This window comes from Protomyctophum bolini (assembly GCF_963924005.1).
Source record: "Protomyctophum bolini genome assembly, chromosome: 9".
In the NCBI taxonomy this organism is placed as follows: domain Eukaryota; kingdom Metazoa; phylum Chordata; class Actinopteri; order Myctophiformes; family Myctophidae; genus Protomyctophum; species Protomyctophum bolini.
Genome location: NC_137870.1, coordinates 2,310,253 through 2,326,987, shown reverse-complemented (window position 1 = coordinate 2,326,987; position 16,735 = coordinate 2,310,253). Strand labels below are relative to the sequence as shown.

Sequence of the window (16,735 nt, the reverse complement as noted above, 5' to 3'; positions counted from 1 at the left end):
AATAGTTTAACACTAGTCCATTAGCTACTGTAGTAATGGTCAGCAAATAGTTTAACACTAGTCCAGTAGCTACTGTAGTAATGGTCAGCAAATAGTTTAACACTAGTCCAGTAGCTACTGTAGTAATGGTAAGCAAATAGTTTAACACTAGTCCAGTAGCTACTGTAGTAATGGTAAGCAAATAGTTGAACACTAGTCCAGTAACTACTGTAGTAATGGTAAGCAAATAGTTTAACACTAGTCCAGTAGCTACTGTAGTAATGGTAAGCAAATAGTTTAACACTAGTCCAGTAGCTACTGTAGTAATGGTAAGCAAATAGTTTAACACTAGTCCAGTAGCTACTGTAGTAATGGTAAGCAAATAGTTGAACACTAGTCCAGTAGCTACTGTGGTAATGGTAAGCAAATAGTTTAACACTAGTAGCCAGTAATCCAGTAACTAGTGCAGCAATTAGTCTGATAACTGTCTAATAACCAATAATTAGTCCAGTGACTAGTCCACTAAGTAGTGCAATCATACAGATTGTTAACTAATAATTAGTCCAGTAACTGGAGCGCAGTGGATATTTAAATGACCTATTCCAGTAACTATAGTGCAATACATGTACAGTACAGTATGTACAGTAACACAATGAGACCTAGTGCAATAACTAGACCAATGAGTAGTCTAATAACTGAGTGTAGTACAGTATGTGTACTGGATAACAAAGTATTGTACCACAGTACATATTTAAAATGCATTGATGTTGCCATTGAGGCAATTTCAGAACGCCAACCTAATCTTAATTGCGTTTATTTTTTAATAGCATTGATGTTTTTTATCTGTCTTTCTCTGCATGAAGAGCATGTTGCAACTCTAATAACCATACATGCTTTATAATGTTCTATACAGTATATGAGGAATTTCATTTGGGATCGATACAGTAACAAAAGAGGAGAGTTTATCTATGCAAGTATTGTTGTATAATTTGTGTCGTTCTGTAATACATTCTGTCCAAGACAGCCTTTGTCTCCAATGTCTCCAGGTTCTCCCTGAAAAAAAGAAAAAAAACACAAAATGCCAATATATCAATTTCAGTCAGATAACTCACAAATAGATTGAACAAATATTTATTATAGAATGAGAATAAAAGTGTTCATATAATATTTTATGTTGGTGTTCGGCTCTGCTACATTTTTCTCCCTATGCAGCTCGGCACAATCATCATCAATAACACGCCAGGATATCGCCGCATTCAACCCTTATTTTGAAGATCCAAAACACTGCGACCGGATGTTGTGTCAGCTTAATGGTGTGTGTGTGTGTGTGTGTGTGTGTGTGTGTGTTGTCGGATCGATTGTTATTGTTTCACAAGCCGATGAGAAGCATAGGCCGGCACCATTACTGCAACCGCCAAGGCTCTGTGCAATAAGCGTTGTTTTGACCAATGAAATGCCGCCTGGGAGGGGGATTTGGAGACTAAAGTGACTGAAAGCGTGCGTGCGCAATCAAGATGGCGCAGTCCAGTGTCTCTAAGCTAACAACAGATAGCCATCCGAAGCTAATGTGAGTAGCCTTTCCACTAACACACAACACATTTATACAACTGAATACGTATTTTGGCAGCGTCACTTCCCGACAAATAACGCAGGCTATGTTTTTTGGCGGGGAAAACGGTTAAGAGCAGGGAGATAGATAGGCTATACAATAACACCCCCAATAGCAGAGCCCTCCGGTGGTGCTGGGGTGGCGGTGGGAGCAAGCAGTACATAACGACACCAGGAACGCAGGAAATATGCAGTCTTAGGTGAATACGTAGGTGAGCTTAAATACGCTGCCCAATTTTCAGGGCAGGATGATTACCTATAGTCATCGTACGGCATGTGGGTCTGCAGAACACTGAATACATCCCTCGAGTATATCTGACTGAACGAACTCCGCAAGCTACGTATCATTTGTTGAAAATCATAATACAGACAGATGCAGACAGTTATACCTTCAGTTCTGTTGGACCTTTGGCATAGAGCTTGATGCCTTTCTGACCAGGGAAACCAGAGGGACCACGTTCACCCTGGCAACAGCAAAACAGTCAGATGTAAAACTGTGTTCACATTAGGGACAGAATGTATTGGTCAAATGCACTTCTAACTGTACGATACCAGGAGAACCAAACCAAACCGACTTCTGATTCTTACTACAAGTAGTGTTGACAGTGAATTTAGATTTAGTTTAGTCATAGTCTTTTGAATAAATTGTCATTTACTTTTAGTCAACAAAATCAACACTAGCTACAACCAGTGTTGGGACGTAACGTAACGTAAATAACGCGTTACAGTAACGCCGTTACGTTCGGCAGTAACGGTTGCTGTAACGCGTTATTTTTTTAAATTCAGTAACTTGTTACAGTTACTACATGGTGCGTTATTCCGTTACTCTTCCGTTATTTTTCATGTAGTCTCGATCGGGGGAGAATGAGAAGAACTGTCATGCTTGCCTTGCGGGAGAGAAGGGGGAGGAGGAGGAGTGTGTGTGCGTTTGTGTGTGTGTGGGTGTGTGTGTACTACACGTGGTGATGCGCAAGTTTGTTTACTCTGACTATAGTGTCATGGCGGCGCCCATATCGCAAATGGCTATATTCCTCCTTATTTCCTTCAGCTGCTCCAATCCAGCACAAAGTACAGTCAAAGTAAGTTGTTGAGTCCCAGCAAATGATGATGATCCCATTCCCACCGGCTATACCACCGTGTGTTTGTTTATGTCGGTCGCGCGTGTGTGTGTGTGTGTGTGTGTGTGTGTCGTGTGCGCCGTATATGCACATCATGTGAGCGAGCGAGCGAGAGAAAAAGAGAGAGAGAGAGAGAGACACTGAAAGAGGCTGCACGTGTGCGTTCGTGGGTGCGTGTGTGTGTGTGTGTGTGTGTGTGTGTGTGTGTGTGTGTGTGTGTGTGTGTGTGTGTGTGTGTGTGTGTGTGAGACAGTGCGTAGCCTAGCTACTTTTGAGCGAGAGAGAGAGACGGACAGATACTGAAAGAGACTTTGCGCGTGTGTTTGATTATCAAATATTAATTCTGGTTTTGGTCTTACTTTGTTTATAAATCCAGACTCAAATTAGTATTGCCACCACCACCAATAAGAGCAGCTATGAGCTATATCAGCCTATCTGCACAGTATACAACCTTCACTGGAGCAGTGGAAATGGAACCCTCATGTTGTTGGTTGTAGCCTACTTGTATTTAGTTGTTTGCTATAAATATGTATTGATAGGCCTACATAGCATCATAAAAATCACCACCAGTCCCCCCTGCTATTGGTATATTATTATCACTGTACTGAACTGAAGGCATGAATGAATGGCCTGGAAGTGGGAGCCCGTTTTTCTTTTTGAGTGGTGCTATTATAGACAACTATGTGTGTCCCTGGTTGGCTGGCTGTGTCCCTCGGTCTGAGCACGGAAATAGCATATTTTCTCCACCAAGTGTTTTGGATGCGGGGCGGCTCGCCGGAACCGGCACCGGCGAGCCGAGCCGAAAAGTAACGAAAAAGTTACTTTTTGAAGTAACGCTTTACTTTTTGGTTTAAGTAACAGTAAAGTAACTAAGTTACTTTTGAAATGATGTAACTAGTAACTGTAATTACTAATGATGTACTAATTTGTATTACACTTTAACTCTTACAACTCTGTCAACCAGATGAAATGAATGTAATTCCACCAGTTACAAACAAGTCTGAGTCCGTTATGCACAGCTGAATCATTTAGTATTCCAGGATCCTAGCCAAGACTCTGACAGAAAAAGTGAAAATCACTTGACTGGAAAATAAGTCTTGATATTATTTATTTTTTTGCGTGCCAGCATCACACAATGAAGTATAACTCAGGCATAAATCACTCTTGGAAAAGTTCCAACTGCTGTCCAGTCTCCTTTGACTTCACAGTGTGCGATTGCTGTAGTTCCCCCCCCCCCCCCCCCCCCCCCCCCCGGTCTGCAGACAGAATGCAGTGCAACTGGAATTTAAAATGGCTTTTCTTTTTTCTATAATTCTTATCACACGATTTTCTTTCACCCAGTGTCGATTATCTAATGTAATCCTGGGTGCTACACATCCTCTGCCAACCTGGGGGTCAGCTGACTGACCTCATACCTTTTCACCTGACAGGGGGCGGGGGAGTTTCCCCGGCCGGACGTAGCGCGTGGAAGGAACACGTTATTCCGACCAGTTCCTTTCCCCTCCATCAGGCGCCCCGGCTGGCCAGGGGGAGGCAGTTTAGAGACCAGGATTACTGCATGGTTTTTGAGAGGCTACCTACCCTAGGGGACACGGGGAGAACATGCAAACTCCACACTGAAACCCCTTTCGCCAACCATACATATACATACACACACACTCTGGAAAAGTGGGTATAAGCACAACAGGAATGAATATACAGAGGCAGCGTGCGTGCACTGTTGCAGCCAGACAGACACGGGGCTCACTCTCCTCTCCTCATTCTCCCTCTCTCTCCGTGTTCATTAGGCCAGGGGCAGTGGCCCAGCCTAGCTATCAGCCGCAGGATTGCTTTCTCTTTGACTGTGCACAGACAATCACCCATTCCATTAAAGTGGCGATATCATTTCTCCTCCTTGTGCAGGTGCAGAATAGAGGCCTTGGAGATGGACAGTTTTCTCTCTCTCTCTCTCTCTCTCTCTCTCTCTCTGTCTCTGTCTCTCTCTCTCTCTCTCTCTCTCTCTCTCTGTCTCTCTGTCTGTGAACGGGGAGATGTCGGGTGTCAAGGTCATCTCTTCAGCAGAGGGAACAAAAAAAAAAACGCATGGCAACTCTTCATCTGTAGTGTTGCTTTTGTGAGAGGTGAAAGCGATTGGTTAAAAAGGCGCCTGGGAACATTTCGTTGTCTTTTATCCACCCCCCCCACCCCCCCAAAATACCAGCAAATCTCAACTGTGCTTTCAACAGGGCATGGGGTTAGGGTAACAAAGACAGTCAGAGCACAAGCATATTGATATGCCACACTGGGCTCTTGGTAAGTGGATTTAGCTTACACTTCTGTGAGCAATGTCCTAATGCTTCATTTGTTGCTCGGCCGTACGACCGCATCACGCGGCAAACAGAAAAGATCTGCAAGTTGCTGCGATGCGTTGGGACCTGGCTTGTAAGATCGGCTATTTTCAGCATGTAACAACCGCCGTACGGGAAAGTGTAAATGGTGGATTAAGCTATGGTCATAATAAGGATGTTCATTAAAATACCATATTTCTATGCATAAAATGTAATGGTCCTGTATTTGTCATTGCCTCGTCTGCACTCAGCTGATGGAGAGCATGCTGGGGGGGGGACGGGGGGACGGACGCTGCTTATTTATTGAACATAGCTAAATTACATCCACATCAATACGTGTTCCAGTCCATAACGTTGTACGCTTTCATGTGACCTTGTTTCACTCTACGGCCCTACATGGATTTATTAGATGTGAAGAGCAATAGGGTCTATGTATTGTAAACCAGTGGTTTTCAACCTAGTGGTCCGGGGGCCACCAGTGGTCCCTCGAGGGGGTTCCAGGTGGTCCCACATGCTAAATGACGGAGAGTTGGTAACCAAATGGACCTTTATAGATTCTTTGGGCTGTATTTTGCGTGTCTTAAGTACCAGGTCTTATTACCTAACTTGAGTAAACTAAAGACATGGAGACGTGATCAATGCTCTTTGGCCACTCAGAATAGCCAAATGGCATTGATCACGCCTCCAGGTCTTTAGTTTACTCAAGTTAGGGAATAAGACCTGGTACTTAAGACACGCAAAATACAGCCCTTTAACTCTGGAGTGTAGAACTCCAGAGTTAAAGAATGTTCATTTTACACTCTCAGGAGTTAAATTATTGCTAAACATCTTGCATTACTTAATTGACAAGAAGTCTACACAATTAGAACATGTAGAATGATTGCTGTTTTGATCGACGTTTGCCAACAGCATGGAATTGTGTGTCAACTATAACAAAATATTCCTTCGTTTGAGGCTAAACGTCATCAAATGGTGGTCCGTGGCTCCAAGTTATAATGCCTAATAAATAACGGTCCTTGATATGAAAAAGGGTTGAAAACCACTGTACTGTAAGTACAGTAGACTCATACTATAGTTCGTCTCGCTGCAGCATGACTTGCATTTGACTGTGTCAATCACAGCTACAAGATATAACACGCAACTGGTGGACACTTCAATAAATAAAAAATGTGGACTTTTTTTAACATGTAGCCTACATGCATTTATAATTGTGTGTGAGCGCGCGCGGCCGCGCTCGTGTCTTGCACATTTTTAAGCACTATACTGTAAATGTACGTCTTAAATGTTTGTTTACAAACACAGACAGATGTATATTTTCGTCCCTCACACTTTTGGTGAACTGCTTTACCTTTAACTAGCTGGTTGACTGCAGTCGTTTTAAATGTGCTCTGTAAATAGTTTGATTTGATGGTGGCGGCTATATCTGTTCTAGTCGTATTTTTCAATGAAATAATTGCGGTTTTATAGGGCCAATCAAAGCCAGACCGCTTCTTTCAAACCAATGACAAAGGCAAAATAGCCTCACAGGGTTTGCAAAATATTGTCCATAGACCTTCATGTAGTTAAGACTGAGAGAACATGCATGGCATTGTTCTTCTACATTATCAATATGATTGAGTATTAGGCAAAATAAAGCAATCCCTATGAAAGAAAATGCCATGTTGAATTCCAGACAGCAGAAGTATACCGGTAAACACTCTCTCGCTCTTTCCAACAGAGACTGAACTTTACTGTAAATGGTGCTGAAGCATATATACCCATTCTGAGGACTCTATTATGCCTTCTTCATATTGTTCATTTCTCATACTTACATGCTGGCATCTGGAGTGGCTGCTAAGTACTTTGAGGCTGAACATTAGAACTGTGAGGAAAAGAAAAAAGAAAAGAGAAACTTGCGGTGCATGACGAACAGTGGTGATCTGTTAGGAGACTGGAGGGGTAACTTCAAGTCTAATTAAAAATTCTGCAATTTCCTGCTGAGTTAGCGGAGTGCACATGCACTAACCCATTTTGGGCAGGAACTCCTTTTGGTGTTTTAATCAATATGTTAACTTTAGCTATTGAAAAATACCTACAAGCTCGTAGCGCGGCACTCGTCTGCTATTTTTGGGGGAAAAATCGCGCAAATGTGGCGCAAATCTTTGAATATTCTTTCGGAGTGAACGTTTTAACTCAAATCTTTGATTCTGGAGAGGTCCCTGGTGGAACAACGTATTTTCAGATGGGGGTCGGTGGCCAATTACATATACATTTTTGGGGTCCTTGACATGAAATATTGAGAACCACCGACAAAGAAGTTTTTCAGAAAACTGTCATGATGTAGAAGACATTTTTTAGAAGATCGTTCCCAGGTCTAAATGGGCTAATGGAGTACGTACATTTTGCATCTCCGCCTTCCCCACACGCTTGGACTCAACAGATTATTGCATGGACACTCACTATGCAATGGGAGGACTGACTGACATGCCGGTCTGTACAGGTCAGGACAGATACAGTGGGCCGTATTGCTCCATATTAGCTTGAAATATTATTGTTTTTTTATTTGGAAGTTATGACAACACAAAAAAAGTATTTACAAATAAAGTTAATAAAATAAAAATTGTAAAGAAACAACCGTCCCTCCACATGAACCCATTTTGGGGGTGGGGAACCCCTTTTGGTGTTTTAAGCATAATTTAGCTATTTTAGCTATTGAAAAATTGCAGATCTACAAGCTCATAGCGCGGCACCGAGTGCAGCGCTACGAGCTTGTAGATCTGCAATTTATTTTTTAGAACATTCGTGAAAATGTGGCGCAAATTAGGAATATATATTCTTTCAGAGTGAACATGTTTAACTCAAATCTTTGCTTCCATGGGGGGGTCCCTGGAACTACATAATTTCAGATGGGGGGGGGGGGTCCGGTCCACGTCCAAATACAGATAATTCCAGGGGTCCTCGACATAGAAACATGAGTTTTTGTTCAGAAAACGGTCAGTATTTAGAAGACTTTCTTCTTTTTTTTTTTATCGGCCGCAGGTCTAAATGGGTTAAGAGAGAATTGTTTAAGTGCATCCTCCATGTCAGAAACACAGCGGGTGTGTGAATGCAGAGGAAAGGTTGCAACCATTTTGTCCTGGTGTCACAGTAGAGAGGTCCGTGCTGCGTGTCACTGTGGAGACGTCTGTGCTGCGTGTCACTGTGGAGACGTCCGTGCTGCGTGTCACTGTGGAGACGTCTGTGCTGCGTGTCACTGTAGAGAGGTCCGTGCTGCGTGTCACTGTGGAGACGTCCGTGCTGCGTGCACCACCTCCGAGTCCTCCTGCTTCTCAGCGGAACCGGCTCCATGCTGCTCTTCCAGTGTGTCTGCCAGCTTTACCCCCAGCACTGGATTCCTGGACTCTGCTGCCACCTGCAGGAGAAAAGCCAAAAGGGGACATTTTTGGGGAGGGCGTTCAGATGTAAGGTACAATTGTAGTTTATATCGTCACATCTTTGCCTATATCTTTGTCATAATAATATTTGTTATTCATCAAAACACAACAAATGTACCCAATATTAAAAGGTTAATGCCGTCGTGTTCTTATTTTGAAGTCCGCTGACCGGAAGTCTAATTGCTTAACTTGACTAGTAATGTTTGACGAACCTGCTATACAAACAGGAAAATCCCTAATCATTCAGCATACAATTTTTTTTTATAATCGTCATGGGGGGGCCCGCCCCCCCCCACTTATTTGTAACACTTTTCAAACGTGTCCCACTGCACAGTGTTTAGATTACAAACAGAAGAGCATGTTAAAAAATGCCATGATTGCACCGAGTCATCTGCCCCGGACAGTGAGGACAAAAGAGTCGTTCAGACTTCAGACTTGGATGGTTAGAGCGGCGCGATTACATTGCATACAAAGTCAATGCAAAGACGAGCATTGCGCGAACGGGCGCGTCACGACCTGCCGCGGTACAAAGGGGACGAACCGAGGTCTAATTCCTCATGGGGGCTGGAGCCCCGCCGCCCCCACGGAGTCTACGTCACTGTCATTCAGTGTCCAACAGACTACACTACTGCTGTAAAGCATTTTATATAGAAGGCTTTGCTAAGCTAATTGCTGCATAAAAAGGTCTTTCACAGAGTTTAACGTTTAACTTTTTTATAGCATGGAACCTGGGGGGCAAGCCATCATCAAGAGTAGATTCTTGTCTTATTGTTGTAAATATTATGACAACATGACATCCGAGATCCACACGGAAGATTATTAGACCCCATTATTTTATTCTTTATCCTACCAAAATAAAATAGTCTTTTGCGTACAAAATTGCATAATAATTATCCAAAGGCCATTTATAAATGCCATCTGTAACAGCAGGGGTCAAATAACATTGTGTCTTTCCTGATTGATCTCTGACATCATGTTGATTACATACTGTATCGATGATGTCAGTGTTTCCCAAATATGGAAGGACAGTGGGATGGTGGATCTGAAACCCTCGACAAAATGTAAAAAAAAATATTGACACACACACACAAAAAGCCACATATAATATTGTATATTGCATGTGCCCAATGTCCATCCTAGGAGCCACGCTATAAAAAATAATTTGCCAGGGAAAGGAACACGAATTATGACCCTTTCCGGCTTTTCATAGAAGTATGCTGCAACACGTTCTCTGTCCTCCATGGCAAACATCAGTTTTGTGCTTCTGTGCGCAATAAGTCAGTAATAGAAAACTGTGATTTGTTTAAGCAGGAACCCCTGTTGGTGTTTTAACTAAGCATTATGTTATAATTTAGCTATTGAAAAATAGCTAAATCTGCTATTTTTGAACAATCGTGACAATGTGGCTCAAACCTCTGAATATATATTCTTTCAGAGCGAACATTTTTAACTCAAATCTTTGCTTCTGGTGAGGTCACTGGAACTACATACAGTATTTTCAGATGGGGGGGGGGGGGGGGGGGGGTCGGCGGCCAATTACATATATATTTGAGGGTCCTTGACATCAGTGTTGTTTTTGGCAGGCTTTTTTTAAATTTAGTCAGTCTTAGTCTTTTGGACGAAATGCTTATTAGTTTTAGTCACTCTTAGTCATTTGGACAAAATGCTTAATTAGTCTTAGTCAGTCTTAGTCATTTCTATCCTTGATAGTTTTAGTCGACGAAAACTCTTAAGAGTTTTAGTCATTTTATTCGACGAAAACGTAAAAGGTTTTAGTCCAGTTTTAGTTAAAAAAAAAAAGAACACCACTTTAATGCATGGCCAGCGCATGAGCGGCACGCGCCGTCATGGTTCAGTGTCTGTGTGAGAGTGAGAACGGTGCTATTATCGCCGAAATAAAGGATATATGTAGCTCACGTTAGACTGTTAATGTACCATTTCCATATCATTCTAATGGATTCCATTTGCAGTGGTGGTGAGTACTAGCTCCCCTTAAGTTTCCTCTGAAGTGAAGCTATATGTCCAAGACCCCGAGTATCGTCCCCGTTCGGTGTCCAAAAGAACAAACAAAGTTTACAAACCATCCATGCACCCGCTCATGGCGTGTCTCGACAGCTTAGAGATCTGTTATTTTAAATGGGGCACATATAACGAGGAGCGCCGCTGCCGCACAGAGGGACGGCGGTTATAATACTAATCATTTTGTAAATCAAATAGCCTGCAGTGGACTGTAATATTGCGTGGTCAGATCATACACTACAGAATGATATGGATCGGTTGGTGACTATTATGACTTTGATAATAGGCCTAATGATTAGGTTATGCATCGCAGCAAGCTGGGTTTTAACGAGATGGCTCAGTGCAACTGTTTTCGTCATGTTGCAGTCTATCGTGTGATAATCCGATTGATTTATAAAATATTTAGCATATGAACTGAAGCTCATTTGGTGCGCCGCAAACCAGAGGCCCGCCAGCGGTATAAACATTAACCCATTCTGAACGGGAACCCATTTTGGTGTTAGCATCATGTCGTGCTTTAGCCATTGAAAAATAGCAGATCTACAAGCTCATAGCGCGAGCTTGTAGGTCTGCTATTTCTTTTTTAATCGAAGAACGACTGACATTTTTAGAATCTGATCTCAGGTCAGAATGGGTTAATCAGACCAGTGTGTGTCCAGTGGAAACCTCGTATGAATCTGATCTCAGGTCCGAATGGGTTAAACAACCACCCCACCCGGGCCGGCCCACCGTTCACTTCTCATTATGCATGCGTGTAGTGATGGGCGTGACCAACGAGGAAAGGAGAGGAGGATAGCAGTGAGAGCAGCATTTGTCGGCGGAACATTTTCATGCATTTAAAACTTTGCTCGTCAATCCACTAACATTTTCGTCTAGTCTCGTCAACGATAAGACACACACACACACACACACACACACACACACACACACACACACACACACACACACACACACACACACACACACACACACACACACACACACACACACACACACACACACACACACACACACACACACACACACGCACACACGCACACACGCACGCACGCACGCATCTCGTCAACGTCATAGTCATCAAACAGATGATTTAGCTCGTCAGCGTCAAGTCTTGTCCCGAACTATTTCAGTGTCGTTCGTCAACGTCACGTACTTAGTCCTGTAAAAACTAAAACAACACTGCTTGACATGAGGGTTTTTCCAGAAAACTGTTAGAAGACATTTGTAGAATCGTCCTCAGGTCTTAACCCATTTTGGGCGGAAACCCCTTTTGGTGTTAGCATTATGTTATGCTTTAGCTATTGAAAAATAGCAGATCTACAAGCTCATAGCGCGCCACTGAGTGGCGCGCTACGAGCTTGTAGGTCTGCTATTTTGGAAAAATCGAAGAGTGACTGACATAGAAGACATTTTTAGAATCTGATCTCAGGTCAGAATGGGTTAACGGGATAAGGAGAATGCCTCTCACCACGGGAGCTCTGTCTCGTCTCCTCAACACAACTCCTTCTGCCAGCAGGGCCTTTGCAGTCTCCTCGAACAAACTGGATTCCTCCAGCGACCCACTCCTCTCCAATTCTGTGTACCTCTCCACAAACCTTAAAAGGATGTAAATAGAACCCAGAAGAAAAAAGAAAAACTATATATTTTTACAGTGGTACATGTAATAAAGATTAACACAGTAATCCGTCAAGATAATAGTACTTGGACTATTGCAAAGTCTACACACAATAAAGACAATTCTTTATTATTACCCATTTATTACATGGATAGCTTTAATTATCGCAATTTTAATTCAATAAAAAAACGATACATTGACATACCTTTGGCATGAAGAAACGAAGTTTAGTCTGGAAAGATCCAATGGTCTAGGTCCAGTCGCATACACCTCATAGAATTTCCTAAAATCAGACATTAATTCTCATTATAAAACATTAAATATACACTTGCTGGCCACTTAATCAGGTACACTTGTCCAACTGCTCTTTAATGCATTTCTAAATCAGCCAAGACATGGCAGAAACTCAATGCATTTAGGCAAGTACACACATGGTCAAGACGATCTGTTGCAGTTAGCTTCAAAACTGAGCATCCCAATTAGGGAAAAGGTGCGACTAAGTGACTTTGAACATGTTTGTGACGACACCAAACGGGGCTGGTCTGAGTGTTTCGGAAACCTGCCGAGCTACTGGCATTTATACCTACAAACATCTCAAATTGTGCTCGTTCGTAATTGTACCCACCCCGATATATCAATCAATAAACTTTATTTGTTCAGACTCAAAATCCAATAACGGACAACATAAAACACTACATACAGAGAAGAAACACCCCTAAACCATAAAAACATAATTTTACAATAAACATTCATACTCACTGCTCCACCTCGGTTTGTTCAATAGTATACGCACGCAATCATTATAGGCAACCTGCAGTTTATACAAACTTGCTTTCTTATATTTTACCCACAAGGGGGCGGTATAGAGGAGAGTACAGTATGCTCTGAAGGGTAACAAGATGACTCGCCCCGTTTCTGTTTTCCTCCCAGAATTTTCCCCAGTGAGGGGTGGGTGGGAGAGGCTGGACAGCAGACGGCTGGACTTTGAATTTCTCCAACTATAAACTTTCATGACAGCAGAACAGCCTAAGTAAGTACAAATATAATTTATGAAAAGCTACTACAGTAAAGTCTGTTTCACAGAAGTTGTTGTAGGATATGTGGGGATTATCTGACGAGGTACCATTTGAGTGGGCAAAACCTTACATATACTAAATAATACTACATTGTTTATATAGGGTCAATATAAGTCAAATAATATAGCCTTTCCACAGGAGTATCTTTTTATATTTTTCCAAAAAGAATACAAACAGCCAATAGCATATTACAAAGTTATCCTGTTATCCAGTTATACACTGCTGAAAATTCCAGGAGGAAAAACGGGCAAGCACCGGGGCGAGTCATCCAGTATTGAAGAGATTAACCTTAACCTCAAGTGAACATGAGCGTCATTTCCTCCCCAGCATGTTTGCCTGAGCATACAGTAATTACAGTATACGGCGCTGCCTATACAGATCCTCATCATCAGACAGTTGGTCAGTTATCACATGTCCCAGATACTTAGCTTTACTGCAAATGGATACCACCTGATCTGATAAATAAGAGGAGGGAAAGGAGAGGTCTTTATCCCCTTTCGTTCTGCAGAACAATTACTACGCTCTTTTTGGCATTATATTTAACATCATACGCTACCCCATATCCAGAGCATACATTTAGCAGCTGTTGAAAGCCAGCACTACTGGGAGAAATATAAGAATATAATAATACTTACGCTCTAACCAAGTCCTCTTTGTAAAAGATGTCAGGCACGGCGTCCTCCTTCTTCCCATACGACTCGCGTCCATATGACTTGGGGTAAGTTCTGACGTAAAGGGGGTTCCTCTTGGGTGGAAAGGCCTTGTACACCTCGTACCATATGGGTTTGTCTGCCTGCTTGATGATCCCGGAGCGCAGCAGGTCTCGGACCCTGCAGGGAATCAACCATGTGATTGAAAATCATGAATGATAACAATAATAATAATAATAATAATAATAATAAAAGTTTATTCTAAAATCATTCAAAACATTATAGAAACAAATGCGGGCAATTTTGCAAGCAGCAATCATTCACACCACCCGTCCACAATTCAAATTATACAATATTTACAGACAGACAGACAGACACTATTAGTACCAATAAAGGCCTGTAATTTATGTTGTGATGATGGTATGATATAGGTATAAAAGCAAGTTCTGGAATGTACGTCGGGGGGTTCTGCAGAGCAACAAAAATGCTAGCCCCTCTCGGAACCCTACATAAAGCTTTTATGAAACTTTACTACATTCGGGTTCTGCTTGCGGGGCTACAAAAATGCATGCATGGCTTAGCGTTAGCGCTGTTAAGAGACCCTATAATTCCTTAATGGGATAAATGGCTCACAATGTTTTCTTCTTCTAAAGAACTAAACAAAAGAAAAACCTTCGCCGTCGCTATAAGTTCACTACCCCATGTATGTATTTAACTTGGCAGAAGAGGAGTTGATAACCTTGACAGGAGACTTGTATTGAGTTCACAGCACCACACAAGACAGATGCTAATCGAATTTATAGCTGGATTAGCTATAAACTAAATGTGTCAACCTTATGAACCTTTAGTGGCTTACCGTGTGTATATTGTCCCAAATTTCTCAAGCCTGCTGCCAGCCATTCTAGTGTAGAAAGAAAGCACAATTAAGTGATTGAAAGTGTGTTATTATTGCTGCTGGATAAACGTGTAGTAGGGCCTTACTCTAAGAGTAGGGCAGCCGACATCAGCTCCGACGAAGAAGAAGAAACTCTTCTTTGGTGTTTTATTATGGTAGCTTGCATTGCAACGTTGCAATGCTGCCACCTAATGGAATTTACGTTTGAAGTTTATTTCTACTTCAGTGTACTGTGTGTAGTCTGTAGTGTGTGTGTGTGTGTGTGTGTGTGTGTGTGTGTGTGTGTGTGTGTGTGTGTGTGTGTGTGTGTGTGTGTGTGTGTGTGTGTGTGTGTGCCACGCACGCACGCAATACACATGCACATGCACGACATGCATGCGCACGTGCACGTGCGCATGTGTCCTCTTTTTGGTAATTCAGAATATGGTATGCCTATGGTAGGCCTAAAGTTAAGTACAAAGGTAGCATATCTGGAGCCAGTTGCACCACCTCACACATATAAATTCAATCTTAGCCTATATATATACAGTAGTTATAGCTATTAGCTAACTATATTGATCTTAGCGTGGTGCAACTGGCTCCAGCTGGGTTGTAAGGCCAGATACCTTAACCCATTTTGGGCGGAAACCCATTTTGGTGTTAGCAGCCATCATGTCGTGCCACCGAGTGGCGCGCTACGAGCTTGTAGGTCTGCTGTTTTTGAAAAATCGAAGAGCGACTGACGTTAGAAGACATTTTTTTAATCTGATCTCTCGGGTCAGAATGGAAAACCGTCAGGATGTAGAAGACATTTTTTAGAATCTGATCTCAGGCCAGATACCTTAATTCAATTGGCTCGTATGGGTTGAGATTGAGATGTGCTCGATCGTGCTCCTCCACCTCTACGTGAGCGAGGTCAAAGGTCTTGAAGGTAGAGTCTGGAAGAGGTGCGATGTGTCCTGTCGTGTCGTGTCGTGTCCACATGTGTCTGAGAAGAGTCCTGCTGGAGATTCTGCGGAGAAGGTATAGATTCTGGGGAATTGAGATCTTCGGCGAGTCCCGAGTGCGTTTGTTGGAATCTGTTATAATTGGGGAGGTCTGCTCCTCTTGTACTATATTCTACTGAGCTGGTCACGTGACGTCCATCCTGCTGATCTCAGAGTGACGGCGGCGTCTTCTCTATACTATGGAGATCCATGATGATGTTAATTCAGGTTCTAACTTCTGCTCCATATACAGAGATCCAGATGATGTTAATTCAGGTTCTGCTCCATATACAGAGATTCAGATGATGTTAATTCAGGTTCTGCTCCATATACAGAGATTCAGATGATGATGTTAATTCAGGTTCTGCTCCATATACAGAGATCCAGATGATGTTAATTCAGGTTCTGCTCCATATACAGAGATTCAGATGATGTTAATTCAGGTTCTGCTCCATATACAGAGATTCAGATGATGATGTTAATTCAGGTTCTGCTCCATATACAGAGATTCAGATGATGATGTTAATTCAGGTTCTGCTCCATATACAGAGATTCAGATGATGTTAATTCAGGTCCTGCTCCATATACAGAGATTCAGATGATGATGTTAATTCAGGTCCTGCTCCATATACAGAGATTCAGATGATGATGTTAATTCAGGTTCTGCTCCATATACAGAGATTCAGATGATGATGTTAATTCAGGTTCTGCTCCATATACAGAGATTCAGATGATGATGTTAATTCAGGTTCTGCTCCATATACAGAGATTCAGATGATGATGTTAATTCAGGTTCTGCTCCATATACAGAGATTCAGCTGATGTTAATTCAGGTTCTGCTCCATATACAGAGATCCAGATGATGTTAATTCAGTTTCTGCTCCATATACAGAGATTCAGATGATGATGTTAATTCAGGTTCTGCTCCATATACAGAGATCCAGATGATGTTAATTCAGGTTCTGCTCCATATACAGAGATTCAGATGATGTTAATTCAGGTTCTGCTCCATATACAGAGATTCAGCTGATGTTAATTCAGGTTCTGCTCCATATACAGAGATTCAGCTG

At 42.2% G+C, this 16,735-nt stretch overlaps 2 protein-coding genes across 2 annotated transcripts in view; both read right to left on the bottom strand.

The window, feature by feature from the left end:
- LOC308321026 (uncharacterized protein) overlaps positions 1-7,696 on the bottom strand; it is a 58,063-nt gene extending 50,367 nt beyond the window's left edge. Inside the window, exons 1-3 of the mRNA XM_080771803.1 lie at positions 6,844-7,696; positions 1,977-2,051; positions 988-1,032 (exon numbers count right to left, since the gene is read on the bottom strand). Of these exons, the coding sequence (XP_080627929.1) occupies positions 988-1,032; positions 1,977-2,051; positions 6,844-6,888 (165 nt within the window). The 5' untranslated portion in view covers positions 6,889-7,696. The remainder of the gene's footprint in view (positions 1-987; positions 1,033-1,976; positions 2,052-6,843) is intronic.
- Positions 7,697-8,158: 462 nt separating this feature from the next.
- On the bottom strand, positions 8,159-14,782 carry LOC308320984 (small ribosomal subunit protein mS23-like). Its single transcript, XM_080771741.1, has 5 exons — positions 14,662-14,782; positions 13,791-13,985; positions 12,285-12,362; positions 11,933-12,059; positions 8,159-8,423 (listed from the first exon to the last, which is right to left on the bottom strand). Exons 1-5 carry the CDS (start codon positions 14,703-14,705, stop codon positions 8,289-8,291), a joined length of 579 nt encoding a protein of 192 aa, XP_080627867.1. The 5' UTR covers positions 14,706-14,782; the 3' UTR covers positions 8,159-8,288.
- Between the last annotated feature and the right edge of the window lie 1,953 nt (positions 14,783-16,735).

What these genes read in the sequence shown, in the direction of transcription:
- LOC308320984 (XM_080771741.1), bottom strand. Translation starts at nt 14,705, where the DNA reads ATGGCTGGCAGCAGGCTTGAGAAATTTGGGACAATATACACACG. An exon ending in TTTGGGACAATATACACACG is followed by an intron (nt 13,986 to 14,661) that starts GTAAGCCACTAA and finishes GATTCCCTGCAG; the next exon opens with GGTCCGAGACCTGCTGCGCT. An exon ending in TTCGTTTCTTCATGCCAAAG is followed by an intron (nt 12,060 to 12,284) that starts GTATGTCAATGT and finishes CATCCTTTTAAG; the next exon opens with GTTTGTGGAGAGGTACACAG.